The following is a 15,358-nucleotide window of genomic DNA, read 5'->3' as shown; positions in this document are numbered from 1 at the left end:
TTTATGTTTTGTTATACCCCATATGTAACTCTGTGTTGTTGTTTTTATCGCACTGCTTTGCTTTATCTTGGCCAGGTCGCAGTTGTAAATGAGAACTTGTTCTCAACTGGCTTACCTGGTTAAATAAAGGTGAAAAAAATGATTTTAATTGAATTGAGAGCATAGAGAGAGCGAGAGAGAGCTAGAGAGAGAGAGCACTGAGCAGTCAGTGTGTGAGATACTGACCCGCACAGCCAAGAAGAAAAACATATTGAGGCCTAAGAATGTGGTTTATTGTGGCAGCGTGTGAAAGACCCCATTCAAACTCAACATATGTGTTCAATACGGAAGTCTGGCTGCTCAAGTCTATTAACATAAAGGCCTAATTCAAGGCTAAATGATTATACTGAAGTTTTACCAACACTCAGATGACTTGTTGTTAGTTTTATTTGTTTAAATTATAGGCCATGTTATCTTTGCCCTGACAAAATATAACATTATGCTATGTTCTTATGTTCTTATATGCTAAAACTGTAAACCCCCAAAAGAGATGTGCTGATGTCAGCCAATGTCAGCACATAAAAAATAAAACTGGGCAAGTAGGCCTATGGAATGAGCTTTCTTCCCATTGGGTGAATTTCACTCACTGTACATGTGCACGTGACATTAAAGCCCCCTCTTTTACCCTGCTGCTTCTTTGTTTATTTTCTATGCATAGTGACTTTAACTCTACCCACATGTACATATTACCTCAATTACCTAGACTAACAGGTGCCCCCACACATTGACTCTGTACCCGTACCACCTGTATATAGCCTCCCTGCTGTTATTTTATTTTTACTTCTGCTCTTTAATTATTTGCTATTTATATTTTTTACTTATCTATTTCTTACTTAACACTTTTTTTATTTTCTTAAAACTGCATTGTTGGTTAAGGGCTTGTAAGTAAGCATTTCACTGTAAGGTCTCTGTCGTAGCTGGCCGTGACCGGGAGACCCATGGGACGGCGCACAATTGGCCCAGCGTTGTCCAGGATAGGGGAGGGAATGGCCGGCAGGGATGTAGCTCAGTTGGTTGAGCATGGCGTTTGCAACGCCAGGGTTGTGGGTTCAATTCCCACGGGGGGCCAGTAAAAAAAATATAATATATATTTATAAAAATAAAAATAAAAGATTCACCCACTAACTGTAAGTCGCTCTGGATAAGAGCGTCTGCTAAATGACTAAAATGTAAATGTAAATGTCTACACCTGTTGTATTCGGCGCATGTGGCAAATACAATTTGATTTGATTTTATTCGAAACGTGAAACTTCAATCCACAGACAGAGTGAACGGGTTGCCTCCCACGCCCCACCTGCCGTTCAAAATAAACAATGCACCCATTCCTGTCTGCCAGCGGCAGAGGAATGGCCGATGAAGTCCTCCGATGTTGGGACGTGCTGCCGTTTCCTAGACAAGTCAGTTGCTACAGCAGCATCAGCGACCGACACAGACAAGAGAGATGGAGGACTTTGAGGGTAAGACGTTTAGTAAATAAGAAATTGAGGACATAACCAGTTATCGCTTTTACTGTTGAATAAATCCGAGGTTTTCAATGCGACTTCTTATTTTATTGTGTTGATTTTTCAGTGCCGCAGAACTGCACTATTTTCGTTGACCGAGCTCTTTCTTTGCTGTGTCTGGCCAAAACAGGGTGGAGTATGACGCCTGTGGTTAGGGCGTTATCCCAATATTGGTGGCACTGGTTGTTCGTAATCCATGCTTTTACCTTGCTTTGAATAGGTGAATAGCTAACTGATTGAATAGTTGATTGCTATTTGCTAGCTTTATAGCTATTTGATAGCCTTACATAGGCCACAGCGCTTGAAGAAAGGACATGTTGTGTGCTTGGAATGGCAGGCTTGGCAGCCTCATGCTAACCGGCTAGCTAACATTGATAGAATAACCTAGATCAATATTTATTTTATTTTATCTCACAACCTAAACAATAGCCTAAAAATGGGTCTGTCACAACCTAGCTAGCTACATCTAAAATGTTTCTCAAACCTTAAAGCCACTGAAACCATCACCAACAGCCTTGATGCATTGCTAGACTGAAGCATTTATATTATTTAGCAATTCTGAATGGTCTACTATTTTATGCAATTATTAATGCTATTTGGAACCAGTGCATAGTAGTGTTTGTTACTTGAATACATTTAGCTTAATCCTGGCACCTCTTGCTTCATATTTCTGTCAAGTGCTGTTATGTTTCAGGCTGCCTGGGTGCCTGCCTGATCATTTAGAATAGAATTAGATAAAATACATTTCACACTAACCAACACATAGCTTTGCTATATTCCTGCTTGCCAGATATTCTGTTACCCATTTGGCCTAGGCATATTTCTGTCAAGTACTCTTATGCCCCTGGTGGTGTAGTGTAGCCTAGCCTAGCCTAGCCTAGCCTAGCCTAGCCTAGCCTGTATGACAGCTCTTCATCTTCTCTACATCCATTCCCTTCTGTACAGATGTGGAGGAGGCTCCGCCCTCCAACGAAGAGCTGATCCCCTGTAAAATCTGTGGAAGGAGCTTCTTCACTAAAGTCCTGGTAGGACACACACACACACACACACACACACACACACACACAGATTTGTGTACAGATTCATGTTGTTTTCTATGATGAGCCTTGGCTGGCTCACTGACATACATATCCTTCATGCTTCATAATTATACCTCTGCAGCAGAGTAAAACTGGGATTATGTTTTGATATGCTTGCCAAACACTGGTGAGGTTAAATAGCCATGTTTACGCTAGCTAAACATGTGGAGGCGGTAATTAAATAATGACCACTATCTATGTTTTGGTGATACTGTCCACAGCAGTTAGCAAATGGATGGAGGATAGAGTGAGCAGCACCTGATAGTCATTATGTTGTTGTGTTGCTGGCTGTGTTGTTAAGGTGTGGCTCCCTCAACACAGATTACACTTTGATATTATGTACGCTAGCAACACACACACGCGCACACACACACACACACACACACACATACAGACACACACTATAGCATGTACTTGCATTTTGAGGTTTAAACCTCCCTGTCCCTTTCCTTCTCCCCCTGTAGAAGAAACATACCCCAATCTGTCAGAAAGCAGCAGCTAAGAAGAGGAAGGTGTTTGACTCTGGCAGGCAGAGAGCTGAGGGAACAGAGATCTCCACTATCAAACCCATCAAACCTAAGGTGAGACATAACAACACACACAGACACACACAGACACACACAGACACACACAGCTCCAATAACTGTTACGCTACAGACATGCCAAAGCGTGCCTCAGACCACTGTGAAAGAGGCTGTTGAAGGGACCGAGTGATGGGTTTAAGACAAGGACCCACTCTACTGTGAAACAAGCCCACATTTGTTAGCTAAATGTGACCATCATCATTTCTGTTTCTTGATAATTTGTTATACACCTTAAACCACTTATGTATTTCAGTCACACACTTCTACAACCACTGCTAAGAGTGTGAAAGTAAGTTGAATAGCCTTTATTTTACGTTTGTGTGTTGTTGTAACACAACAGTGCTGGTATTCAAAAATGTATTGGCCCTTTTGCACTGTATCTTGCTCTATTGTGTCAGAAGCTCTATTTGAAACAGAAGCCTAACGAGTAGTGCTGGGCTGGGCATGAAGTTACTGGATGCAAATGCCATAGAAGGGAAATTCTGGTGTGTGTTATAATTCATATGGAACAGACCATGACTGTGTGAGAGAGACAAATAATGTCTATCGTGGTGGAAATGTCCATGATCTCAGAATATCATCTGACCAATCCAAGACTGTCATCTGACAACTGCATGAACCAATCCTCTTCCACTCTCTCCCTATTCTCTAACAGACATTTTTTTTAATGAACTTTTTTCATACAATCCATTTTCTAAACTGGAAAGGTAATAAATACTAAAAGCTCTCCTGCATTCAGATCTGTCTGTATGTGCTTGGGCCTTCCAGAGCAGAGCTATACGCTCCTAGGCTGGTCCCAGATCTGTCTGTATGTGCTTGGGCCTTCCAGAGCAGAGCTATACGCTCCTAGGCTGGTCCCAGATCTGTCTGTATGTGCTTGGGCCTTCCAGAGCAGAGCTATACGCTCCTAGGCTGGTCCCAGATCTGTCTGTATGTGATTTAGCTCAACTCCTCAGACTATTGCTTGTTGTGTAGTCTAAATCTAGGTGATAACAGTAGTCTGATTGACGAGGAGTAGCTAGATGCCTAGGCTACATCCTATACTTCTCCACTGCTTCTGACAGCTAGCCACGCTGCCTGACATGCATTTTAATGGAAACTGAAAAGGAAAACAATGCTGTATTATGTCTTGGACAGCTGTCCCCTCCCTGCTGTCTACCAGAATAATAATTGGCTAGGGTGTGTCCCAGATGACATCCTATTTCCTATATAGTGCCCTACTTTTGGGAGGGAACCTAGATGTGTTCTCCAGTAGTGTCGTTTTCATGGGATAAACCAAATCCCAGATAGATACTGTGGGTAGGCATGCAGTTTGGTACGTACTTTATCACATTCATTCCTATTTAGGAATGTAATACACACAAATAGCACTATTCTCCAGAGCTTGAAAATATGTACTCTTTTGGCACTTAAACGGCATGGTAAATGCAATGCTATGGTAAAAAAAATATACAAATTGCCTAATTGGTGTGGAGTTTGAATGGAGAGAAAGCATATGATGGTGTGATCACATCGGCTGGTGATGATACATTTACCGCAGTATTAGGCCTAATATTTAGCCAACGAATGATGGGTTAATATGAATGAGCTTCTTCAGCTACACATAGCTTCTCTTTTCCAGATGAGGCAATGCACAATTACACAAGCCTCTCCTCTATTCCTCTTCTCCTGGGGCCAGTTTTTCAAAAGTTATCTGCTAGGATTTCCCCAATCAGATAGGATTAAATGTTTATAATTGGGTTTTTCAAAACAGAAAAATTAGATTCTGATCCTCCGGATAAGGATTTGGTAACACAAACATAGACACAGGCATACAAACACACGATCACATACGCACTATGCACACATGTACACATGGATTTTGTGTTATAGATATGTGGTAGTAGAGTAGAGGCCTGAAGGCACACACTTAATATGTTGTGAAATCTGTTATGTATGTATTGTAATGTTTTTTAAATGTATAATTGCCTTAATTTTGCTGGACACCAGGAAGAGTAGCTGCTACCTTGGCAGCAGCTAATGAGGATCCATAATAAATACAAATACAATCTCACCTTTAATCAGGATTAAATGTTGTTTTGGCGTTTTTCAAAACTCAAAAGGTAGTGATTAGGACAGAAGGCATCTTGAGAAAGACACCAGTGATGATGCCTATGGAAATCTCGTAAAGCAGGAAACAGAGAGAGCATAACATCTGACTTTTTTCTTGCTGAAGAGCAGATCAAGTTGATAGTGCTCCAACAAAAAGAGACAAAACAGTGCATTTGCTTATTTCAATCATGCTTCAAAGATGCTGGGGTTGCATTTTCATATGATGAAGACTTCTGAAGAATATGGATTTGTGTTTAGAATTATTTTAGTTATCCAGTGAGATGGCAAATTTAGTTGAAAAATATTAAACTTTTTAAAGTGTTATATTAAAAGTTATGCAATTACATTTCCTTACAAGTGACATGCAAGCTATTTTGTCTTGGCTATCGTCATGTAGTTCATCATGCGGCAGTTTTTTAAAAGTTATCTTATTGGATTTTGGTAAATCAGATAGGATTACATGTTAGCATTAGGTTTTTCAAAACGGTACAATTTGGGATAAGGATTTGGTAATCCAATTTGACCTTTTAATCAGGATTGTATGTCGTTTTTCAAAACTCAAAGGTAGTGATTAGGATAGTTTTGATCCCAAAAATCTGGATGATCTTTATCCCACTGGAAGGGTGGATTCAGGGTGTATTTAGAAAGGTGAAAGGCTCTACAACCAAGAAAGGTGAGAAAGTCAAAAATGTTTTCTTACATCGGAAAACCAAAAGTTAAGTATGTTAAATTGACTGCAGTATAGGTATGTGTTCAGTAGTTATATTGAGAACTGTCAAATAAATGCATCTACTTACTTATAAGTGATATGCACGCTCTATAATTTTTAATCAAGGTACCTTTATTCATTTCTGTGTCCCTATGACAGTGTAGAAGTAGTCCCACAACCTGTCCAGTAGATGGCGAGGTGTAGGCCTGTTCAAAGCACTGAAAATCTGGATTCTGTTATCTTGATATTGTGGTATCTGGATACGAATGATTCTATCCAATTCTTTTCAGAAAAACTGGTACAAAAACAGCCAATTCGATCTGATCCTGGATAGAAAAAAAAGAGGATTACAGAATTTGGCTCATTCTGATCCCCCAATTTATTTATTTTTAACGGGCCGCTGGAGTCGCAAAAGCTATAGGCTACAATATGTTGTTGGACATTTATGTTGAGCATGTTTTGCTACGATTAGTCCTGTTTAGATAACTGTCTGCTGCTACTATTAAAAAAATCAGTTGGCAGGGATGTTTGCTAGCAAGTTGTCAATGTTCCTGATTTCTAACAAAGCGGAGTGAGTAGGAAAATAAGATAACGTGGATCAAAAGGTTAATCTAGGTCAGATTATTTTTTTCTTGTGGAAAGAGCAGATTCTAAGGTTTCTAAAGCACATACAAACTCAAGTAAAATGAGGGCATATCACTTGTTTGTTTCCACACCATCCAGTGACACAAGTTATTATTATTTATATTTTTATTCTGTTATATTCCATTATATTCTTACTACACTGAACAAAAATATAAATGCAACATGCAACAATTTCTAAGATATTACTGAGTTACAGTTCATATAAGGAAATTAGTCAATTGTTGGTCACAGATACCTTTAAAAAAAACAAAGTAGGGGCGTGGATCAGAAAACCAGTCAGTATCTGGTGTGACCACCATTTGCCTCATGCAGCAGGACACATCTGCTTTGCATAGAGTTGATCAGGCTGTTGATTGTGGCCTGTGGAATGTTTTCCCACTCCTCTTCAATGGCTGTGTGAAGTTGCTGGATATTGTTGGGAACTGGAACATGCTGTCATACATGTCGATCCAGAGCATCCCAAACATGCTCAATGGGTGACATGTCTGGTGAGTATGCAGGCCATGGAAGAACTGGGACATTTTCAGCTTCCAGGAATTGTGTATAGACCCTTGTGACATGGGGCCATGCATTATCATGCTGAAACACGAAGTGATGGCGGCGGATGAATGGCACGACAATGGGTCTTAGGATCTCATCACGGTATCTCTGTGCATTAAAATTGCCATCGATAAAATACAATTGTGTTCGCCCACACGACGCCATACACGCTGTCTGCCATCTGCCCGGTACAGTTGAAACCGGGATTAATCCGAGAAGAGCACACTTCAAGCGTGCCAGTAGCTGGTCTCAGACGATCCCGCAGGTGAAGAAGCCGGATGTGGAGGTCCTGGGCTGGCGTGGTTACACGTGGTCTGCGGTTGTGAGGCCGGTTGGACGTAGTGCCAAATTCTCTAAAATGACGTTGTAGGCGGCTTATGGTAGAGAAATGAACATTAAATTATCTGGCAACAGCTCTGGTGGATATTCCTGCAGTCAGCATGCCAATTGCACGCTCCCTAAAAACTTGAGACATCTGTGGCATTGTGTTGTGTGACAAAACTGCACATTTTAAAGTGGCCTTTTATTGTCCCCAGCACAAGGTGCACCTGTGTAATGATCATGCCTTTTAATCAGCTTCTTGATATACCACACCTGTCAGGTGGATGGATTATCTTGGCAAAGGAGAAATGCTCACTAACAGGGATGTAAACAAATTTGTGCAGAACATTTGAGAGAAATACGCTTTTTGTGCGTATGGAACTGTCACGCTCGTTGATAGACGAATCAGACCAAGGTGCAGCGTGGTATGCGTACATATTCCTTTATTAACTGAATACAGAATCAAAACAACAAAATACAAACGAACGTGAAGTTCAACAGGCTACACAAACACAAGCCGAAACAAGATCCCACAACTAAGGTAGGCAAAATGGCTGCCTAAGTATGATCCCCAATCAGAGACAACGATCGACAGCTGCCTCTGACTGGGAACACACCCGGCAAACATAGAAATACAAAATCTAGAATTCACACCCTGACCAAACCAACTAGAGAAAACAGGGCTCTCAAGGTCAGGGCGTGACAGTAGCCCCCCCAAAGGTGCGTACTCCGGCCGCACCAACCTGACTCATTAGGGGAGGGTCCGGGTGGGCATCTAGCCTCGGTGGCGGCTCCGGCTCCGGCTCCGGGCGCGACGTCGGTATAAGCCTCTTCTCCCTTCCTGCCTCCCCGTTGCACACCCGGTCCGGTCTGGACCCCGGCGCAATGCTTCCCCTCTCAGTCCTCCCACGATGCACCAAGCCCTGTCCGGACCCTGGTGTGGGAGCCCTCGACCCTGGAGAGGGGCTGACATCTGGTCCCGGCCCAGCAGTCCTCCCACGATGCACCAAGCCCTGTCTGGACCCTGGTGTGGGAGACCCCGACCCTGGAGAGGGATTGACGTCTGGTTCCGGCTCAGACCCCGGTGGAGCAGATGGCTTCGGCATGGGGGAAGAGCAGATAACCGGAGCTGGACTGGACACCGGTGGAGCGGACTGCTCCAGCACAGGAGTGGAGCCGCTGACCAGTGCTGAACTGTACCCCGGCGGAGCGGACTGCTCTGGCACTGGGGTGGAGCAGAGGACCCTCGCTGGAGGTCGGGTGCGTGGCGCTGGAACGGGCCGTACCGGACTGGGGACACGCACCACTGGTTTGGTGCGAGGAGCAGGAACGGGCCGTACCGGACTGGAGACACGCACCACTGGTCTGGTGCGAGGAGCAGGCACGGGCCGTACCGGACTGGAGACACGCACCACTGGTCTGGTGCGAGGAGCAGGAACGGGCCGTACCGGACTGGAGACACGCACCACTGGTATGGTGCGAGGAGCAGGCACGGGCCGTACCGGGCTGGAGACACGCACCACTGGTTTGGTGCGAGGAGCAGGAACGGACCGTACCGGACTGGAGACACGCATCACAGGTTTGGTGCGAGGAGCAGGCACGGGCCGTACCGGACTGGAGACACGCACCACTGGTCTGGTGCGAGGAGCAGGCACGGGCCTTACCGGACTGGAGACACGCACCACTGGTTTGGTGCGAGGAACAGGCACAACCCGTCCTGGCTGGACGCTCACTTTAGCCCGGCAAGTGCGGAGGGCGGGCACTAAGCGCACCGGGCTGTGAATGCGCACTGGAGACACAGTGCGTATCACAGCATAACAGGGTGCCTGAACGGTCCCACGCTCCTTAACGCGAGTGCGGGGAGTTGGCTCTACTCTGAAACCTGGCTCCGTCAGCCTGCTTTAAGGACTGCGCTCTCTGCTGCTGGAGGGTTAACTCCTCTCTCAGCTCCTCCTGTTGCCTGGCCAGCTCCTCTCTCAGTGCATCCACTGACTCCTTCTCCCTGTGGGCCTCCTGCAGCGCCTCCCTCTGAAGGGAGATCTCCTGCTCCCTCTTAGCTAACAGCCCCCGTAAGGTGGTGGTCTCCTCTCTCAGAGTGCTGAGCTGCAGGTCTTGGAGGGCCTCTATCATAGCGGCCTCCACCTCCTCCACAGTCAGCCATTTCAGGGCCTCCTGCTGCTTCGCCAACCACCCCGTGTGCCCCCCCAAAAATGTTTTATTGGGGCTGCCTCTCGGGCTTCCTTCGTCGTCGTGAACTTCAGAGTCACCGTTTATCCTCCCTCGCTGCCTCCGTCTGCTCCCATGAGAGGCGATCCATTCCTGCCTGGATCTCTTCCCAAGTCCAGGATCCCTTACCGTCCAAAATATCCTCCCATGTCCAGGATGTCTGCTCTTCCTGGCCACGCTGCTTGGTCCGTTGGTGGTGGGATCTTCTGTCACGCTCGTTGATAGACAGATCAGACCAAGGTGCAGCGGGGTATGCGTACATATTCCTTTATTAACTGAATACAGAATCAAAACAACAAAATACAAACCACCGTGAAGTTCAACAGGCTACACAAGCCAAAACAGAAACAAGATCCCACAACTAAGGTAGGCAAAATGGCTGCCTAAGTATGATCCCCAATCAGAGACAACGATCGACAGCTGCCTCTGATTGGGAACCACACCCGACCAACATAGAAATACAAAATCTAGAATTCACACCCTGACCAAACCAACTAGAGAAAACAGGGCTCTCAAGGTCAGCGCGTGACAGGAACATTTCTGAGATCTTCTATTTCAGCTCATGAAACATGGGATCAACACTTTACATGTTATGTTTTATAGTTTTGCTCAGTATATAAAATCTATGTGTGTTGACTGTGATCAGGCTCAGACCCTTGGTGCATCGTGTGTCTTGTCTGTTTAATGAACCAAATAATGAACTATTGATTTCATCTGCATGGTGCAGCCATGTAGAAGCCTATGGGCAGTATAGACCAGTAACATAATTAAACTAAAAATATGCCATTCTATTCTTTTGAAAATAAGTTGTATTAGTCATAATCTATCTTAGGACCTGCCTAAACAAATTAATAATGCATTTCTTTGTGATGGTGTATATTCAATGGATTTATTAAAATAGGCCACCCACATCGGCACACCCCTACTCCCACTCGTCACCGGTGCATACATGCGCACGGAAGGTATAAAAGGTTTATGCCGGCAATAATGTGGTAAAAATGGGACTGTTTGAAAGGGTAGCATATAAACATTGTCCAATTTTTTTTATGGGCAACATACCGTACAGCCTGTGTGAATTAGGTATTAGAAGAGAGTGAGAGATGTTGCTGAGAAGTTTCTTTCTCTATTCTAAAGTCATTAAAAGGCACTTCTTTGGATCCAGTTTCCCTTCATCATTCCAGACGGATGGGTACTGAAGTTTGTGTTGGTGTGTGTGGGTGTGTGTGTGTGTGTGTGTGTGTGTGTGTGTGTGTGTGTGTGTGTGTGTGTGTGTGTTCCAGCCGGAGCCTCCTAAGAAGCAGTCTAACTGGCGCAGGAAACACGAGGACTTCATCGCCACAATCAGAGCTGCCAAGGGCATCACTCAGGTCATGAAGGAGGGGGGGCCCTTACCCCCTCCCCCACCACCCTCCTACGACCCAGGTAACAACACCCTTACCCCCTCCTCTAGCCCCCTCCTACGACCCAGCTAACAACACCCTTACCCCTCCTCCAGCCCCCTCCTACGACCCAGCTAACAACACCCTTACCCAGGTAACAACACCCTTACCCCCTCCTTCACCCCCAATGTACGTCCCAGGTAACAACAACCTTACTCAGGTAACAACACCCTTACCCCATCGTCCACCCCCGTCTTCTAAACATTTTGTTTAGAGATTCTCCCTCTTAAACATAAGATTGGCGAGTGAGGTCACTGAACAACATAATACCTTCATGTGTTTCCAGATTATATCCAGTGACTGTGTTATTGTGTTGTTCCAGATTATATCCAGTGACTGTATGATTGTGTTGTTCCAGATTATATCCAGTGATTGTGTTGTTCTAGATTATATCCAGTGATTGTGTTTATTCCAGATGATAGCCAGTGACTGTGTGATTGTGTTGTTCCAGATTATATCCAGTGACCGTGTGATTGTGTTGTTCCAGATTATATCCAGTGATTGTGTTGTTCTAGATTATATCCAGTGTCCATATTGCGAGCGGCGGTTCAGTGAGAATGCAGCAGACAGACACATGAAATTCTGTAAGGAGCAACACGCTCGAATGCAGAACAAGGCCAAGGTACCTGGGGCTGTGGACGTCAAGAAAACACCTGCACGCACACAGGTAGGACAGCACTGGCGTGTGTGTGTGTGTGTGTGTGTGTTTGTTTAATGTCTCTTTAAGTGTGTGAGCCATACACAGAGAGTAAAGTGTTCAGTGAGTGTGTTGCACTGCATAAAACAAAAGTGTGTGTGCGTGCGCTCCTTAGTTCAAGCCTCCTGCTGCCGTGAAGAAGTCTAACTCTCCTGCTGTGTCCGCTGTGCCCTCTTCCTCCCGCTTACCCCAGAGATCTGTCCTGGGCCAGCCCTCAGGTAACACACACAGTGTCTCACAGTCAGATGATGGTGCAGATATTTGTGTAACACAGGGGTTATTTCACATGCTTGTCTCTATTTCTGCTCAGTCTCTTTTAGAACACTGTCTCTCTGTCTTACAGAGGACAACTCCAAGTAGACCCTGTCTCTTCTGTGCTAGGCCACACTGACTGAAGCTAATACTATATGGTGCTACAATCAACAAAACCTCTTGGGCTGGGCATATCAGCCATCCAGATACAATGTCACTGAATTGAAGCCACTTTTCTGGAGAGACAGGACTGACATGTTTTTAAGTCTACACCCTCTGTTCCTCTCCCCTCCTCTCCTCTCCTCTCTTCTCGTCCCTATAGGGATTTCGTCCAGTAAGGTTCCCTCTGCAGGATCAGTGAGGAGCACTCCGTCTGGTTACTCTCCTAACCGCACCGCCGCTTCTGGCCTCACTAGTCCACCTTCAGGGTTAGTACACACACACACCATGCGCACAACATTAACACACACACACCTGCATGCACGCACACGTCACCAAATCCTGTCAATATGTAACACACATTATACGTTTAAGACCACCAGTAAAAACTCTTCCCTTCCCTTCTATCAGTGTTGTCGGTAAGCCCCGTCCAGTAGGTTCCTATGGCTCTGTGAAGATCTCTCAGACAGCAGGGGGACTCAACAACCGGAAAGCCTACAACGCAGACAAATACAACTCCAGGTAGGAAAAGGCCTGTATGAGTGTGACTGGGAGATTGTATGTGATGGTTCACTTGCAGTGGATGTGTTAGACAAAATACAAGTCCAGACAATAAACACTGTCCTCTTGTGGTAGGTTGTGGTATTGCTCAGCATAATTAAACCACTGCAGTGCTTGCCTTCTCTCTACATTTACATTACATTTTAGTAATTTACCAGACACCCTTATCCAGAGTGACGTACAGTAGTGAGCCCATACATTTTCATACTGGTCCACCGTGGCAATTGAACCCACAACCCTGGCGTTGCAAGCACCATGCTCTACCAACTGAGCCACATGGGACCTCTGTCACTCTCACTCTCTCTCTTTCTCACTCTCTCTCTCTCTCTCTCTCTCTGTTTATATCTCACTCTACTTTTTTCCCCTTCCCTGTCTTTCTCCACTTCAGGAGCGATGCCAAAAGTGAAAATGATGTGGATAATGGTGGAATGATGACAAAGTTCTGCCACGAGTGTGGAACCAAGTACCCTGTAGACTGGGCCAAGTTCTGCTGTGAGTGTGGGGTTCGTAGGATGTGTATTTAAAGGAGGAGAGGAGGAGAAGAGAGAGGAGTAGAGGAGAGGGGTAGAGGAGGAGAATACAGAGGGATAGAGGAGTAGAGGAGTGGGGTAGAGGCAAGAGAGTAGATGTAGAGAGGAGTCTAGGATGTCCTTCTGAGAGACGGGAGGAGAGAGAAAGAAGGGAGGAGGATAGGAGAACGGAGAAAAATATATGAGAGAAAAGAGGAAAGATGAGAGGAGAGGAGGGAAATAGGAAATTAAATAAAAGGGTGGCACTTCACTGGAACCCTGGGCCATAATGGTGTTATAACACTTACCTAGCTAAAATAGTACTTGGCCAGCAGGAATGAGTTTTTTCCCCCTCATAATATTGTAAAGTTAGTTTGATATCAGCGCACATAACTGTTAATGTCATTATTATGACAGTGTTATGTAGGCTTTACAACAGAAGGCTCAAGTAAATAATTACCCCAAATTTACATTTACGTTTACATTTTAGTTATTTAGCAGACACTCTTATCCAGAGTGCATACATTTTTTTTTTTTCATACTGTCCCCCCAATTTCCATCCTAACCCATTCTTATCCCAACCAGTGTACCATGGTCTACAAGCCCTCTCCAATATAACCCTAGGTAGAAACCCACACTCTCATCCCATCTACTCCCTCCCACCCGTTTCTCTCCTGCCTCACATATTCAATGTGTTACTATTGAAGTGCAATATGATTGACTACTGATAAAAAAAAAGGAGTTTAATTCTTGAAGATGAATGGAATGTGTGATGTGGCAAAGTGGACTCATTCTTTTCATTGTCATGAGTATAATTAATGTTAAGTATTTGGAAAAGAATACACATTGTTTTTACTGGGACCAGTGTAAAAGCAGGTTGACCTTTATTGTTATCAGTCTTGTCCTGGAGGCAGAACTGAGGTCGTGTCTACACTTGACACTTACATGCGACTTCTGCTATCAGAATACGAAGATCGCATTGAAAAGACGGGTCTAGACGCTTTGTGGTCGAATTGTGTTAAGATCTGACTGACCACTTCAGGAGGTGGTGAGGGATGCATTGTGTGCGGATTTCCCCTCAGTCTGGACGCAATCAGGCTACCGAAAGCGCATACAGTGGGCGACATCATCGGCACTCCTCCCACAAGTCTCCAGAAAACATGTTTTGGGACAGAGAGGTACCTTTTCATTATAACGTTGGAGGAAATACCTTCCTAGCGTGTGAGGAACGTGTTTGCTGGCCTCAAATGGTAGCCAGCTAGCTAATATTTAGAAAAACGTTTTTGTTTAGCTAGAGTTATCCCGTTTGCAATCCCTTTAGCGTTGCTCACTAGCTTGCCGGCTAGCTACAGAGGTTAGCTGGCTAGTTAGCTACAGTAGTTATTTTCATATTTGGCCTATTCCACCGTTTGTAGAATGCATACATACTGGCATTTGGAATCCGGACACACTGTGGACATGGTAGACACGTTTAAATGTAGGTGTAGACGTATGACCTGATCAGAACTATATGAACAGAATACAAAATCTGCATGAACTGTCAAGTCTAGACACGGCCCGGGTGATTTCCCCTTAGGACAGCTGCAAAGTCAAAATTGTCTATATTGTAAAAATTCATGAAAACAAAAATGTACTTTTTGGTCTTCATTTAGGGTTAGGCATTAGGTTTAGCAGTGTGGTAAGGGTTAGGTTTGAGATCAGATTTTATGACTGCAGAGCTGCATCTAGAACAAAATTAATGACGAAAATAAACATTAACATGCAGTGTAAGAGGCCATTGCTGTTAAATAGTTGTGGTACAGGTCAGGGATTTTAAATAATTTTAAAGGCAGCAATTTCAAAACACGGTATAACATGTCCGATACAAGGCGTTAAAATTGACCATCATTCATATACTGCTATTTCCACATACTGTATACAAGGAAATGGGTTCATTTATTTCATCTCTGTTTTTTTTTTTGTTGTATTTTTTTTGTGGTTTTGTTAAAGCCTTTCTCTGTATCTA

At 44.4% G+C, this 15,358-nt stretch overlaps 1 protein-coding gene across 2 annotated transcripts; it reads left to right on the top strand.

Annotated features, from left to right (window-relative positions):
* Nucleotides 1–1,388: 1,388 nt before the first annotated feature.
* LOC121549748 (zinc finger C2HC domain-containing protein 1A) lies at nt 1,389–15,358 on the top strand. Of its 2 annotated transcripts, XM_041861611.2 has the most exons (10): nt 1,389–1,496; nt 2,487–2,566; nt 3,085–3,201; nt 3,458–3,493; nt 11,017–11,158; nt 11,691–11,842; nt 11,988–12,090; nt 12,447–12,552; nt 12,695–12,805; nt 13,233–15,358. In XM_041861611.2, the coding sequence occupies exons 1-10, from the start codon at nt 1,481–1,483 to the stop codon at nt 13,366–13,368; spliced, it is 999 nt and encodes a 332-aa protein (XP_041717545.1). In that variant the 5' UTR covers nt 1,389–1,480; the 3' UTR covers nt 13,369–15,358. The 2 variants fall into 2 exon arrangements, with proteins under 2 accessions (XP_041717545.1, XP_041717546.1); XM_041861612.2 differs by lacking the exon at nt 3,458–3,493.

This window comes from Coregonus clupeaformis, chromosome 34 (assembly GCF_020615455.1).
Source record: "Coregonus clupeaformis isolate EN_2021a chromosome 34, ASM2061545v1, whole genome shotgun sequence".
NCBI classification, from domain to species: Eukaryota; Metazoa; Chordata; class Actinopteri; order Salmoniformes; family Salmonidae; genus Coregonus; species Coregonus clupeaformis.
Note: the sequence above shows the minus strand (reverse complement) of the source record. Positions and strands in the feature narration are given on the sequence as shown.

Coding starts and splice junctions, on each gene's coding strand:
- LOC121549748 (XM_041861611.2), top strand. Junction 3,494..11,016: donor CCACTGCTAAGAGTGTGAAA/GTAAGTTGAATA, acceptor TGTGTGTTCCAG/CCGGAGCCTCCTAAGAAGCA. Junction 12,806..13,232: donor GCAGACAAATACAACTCCAG/GTAGGAAAAGGC, acceptor TCTCCACTTCAG/GAGCGATGCCAAAAGTGAAA.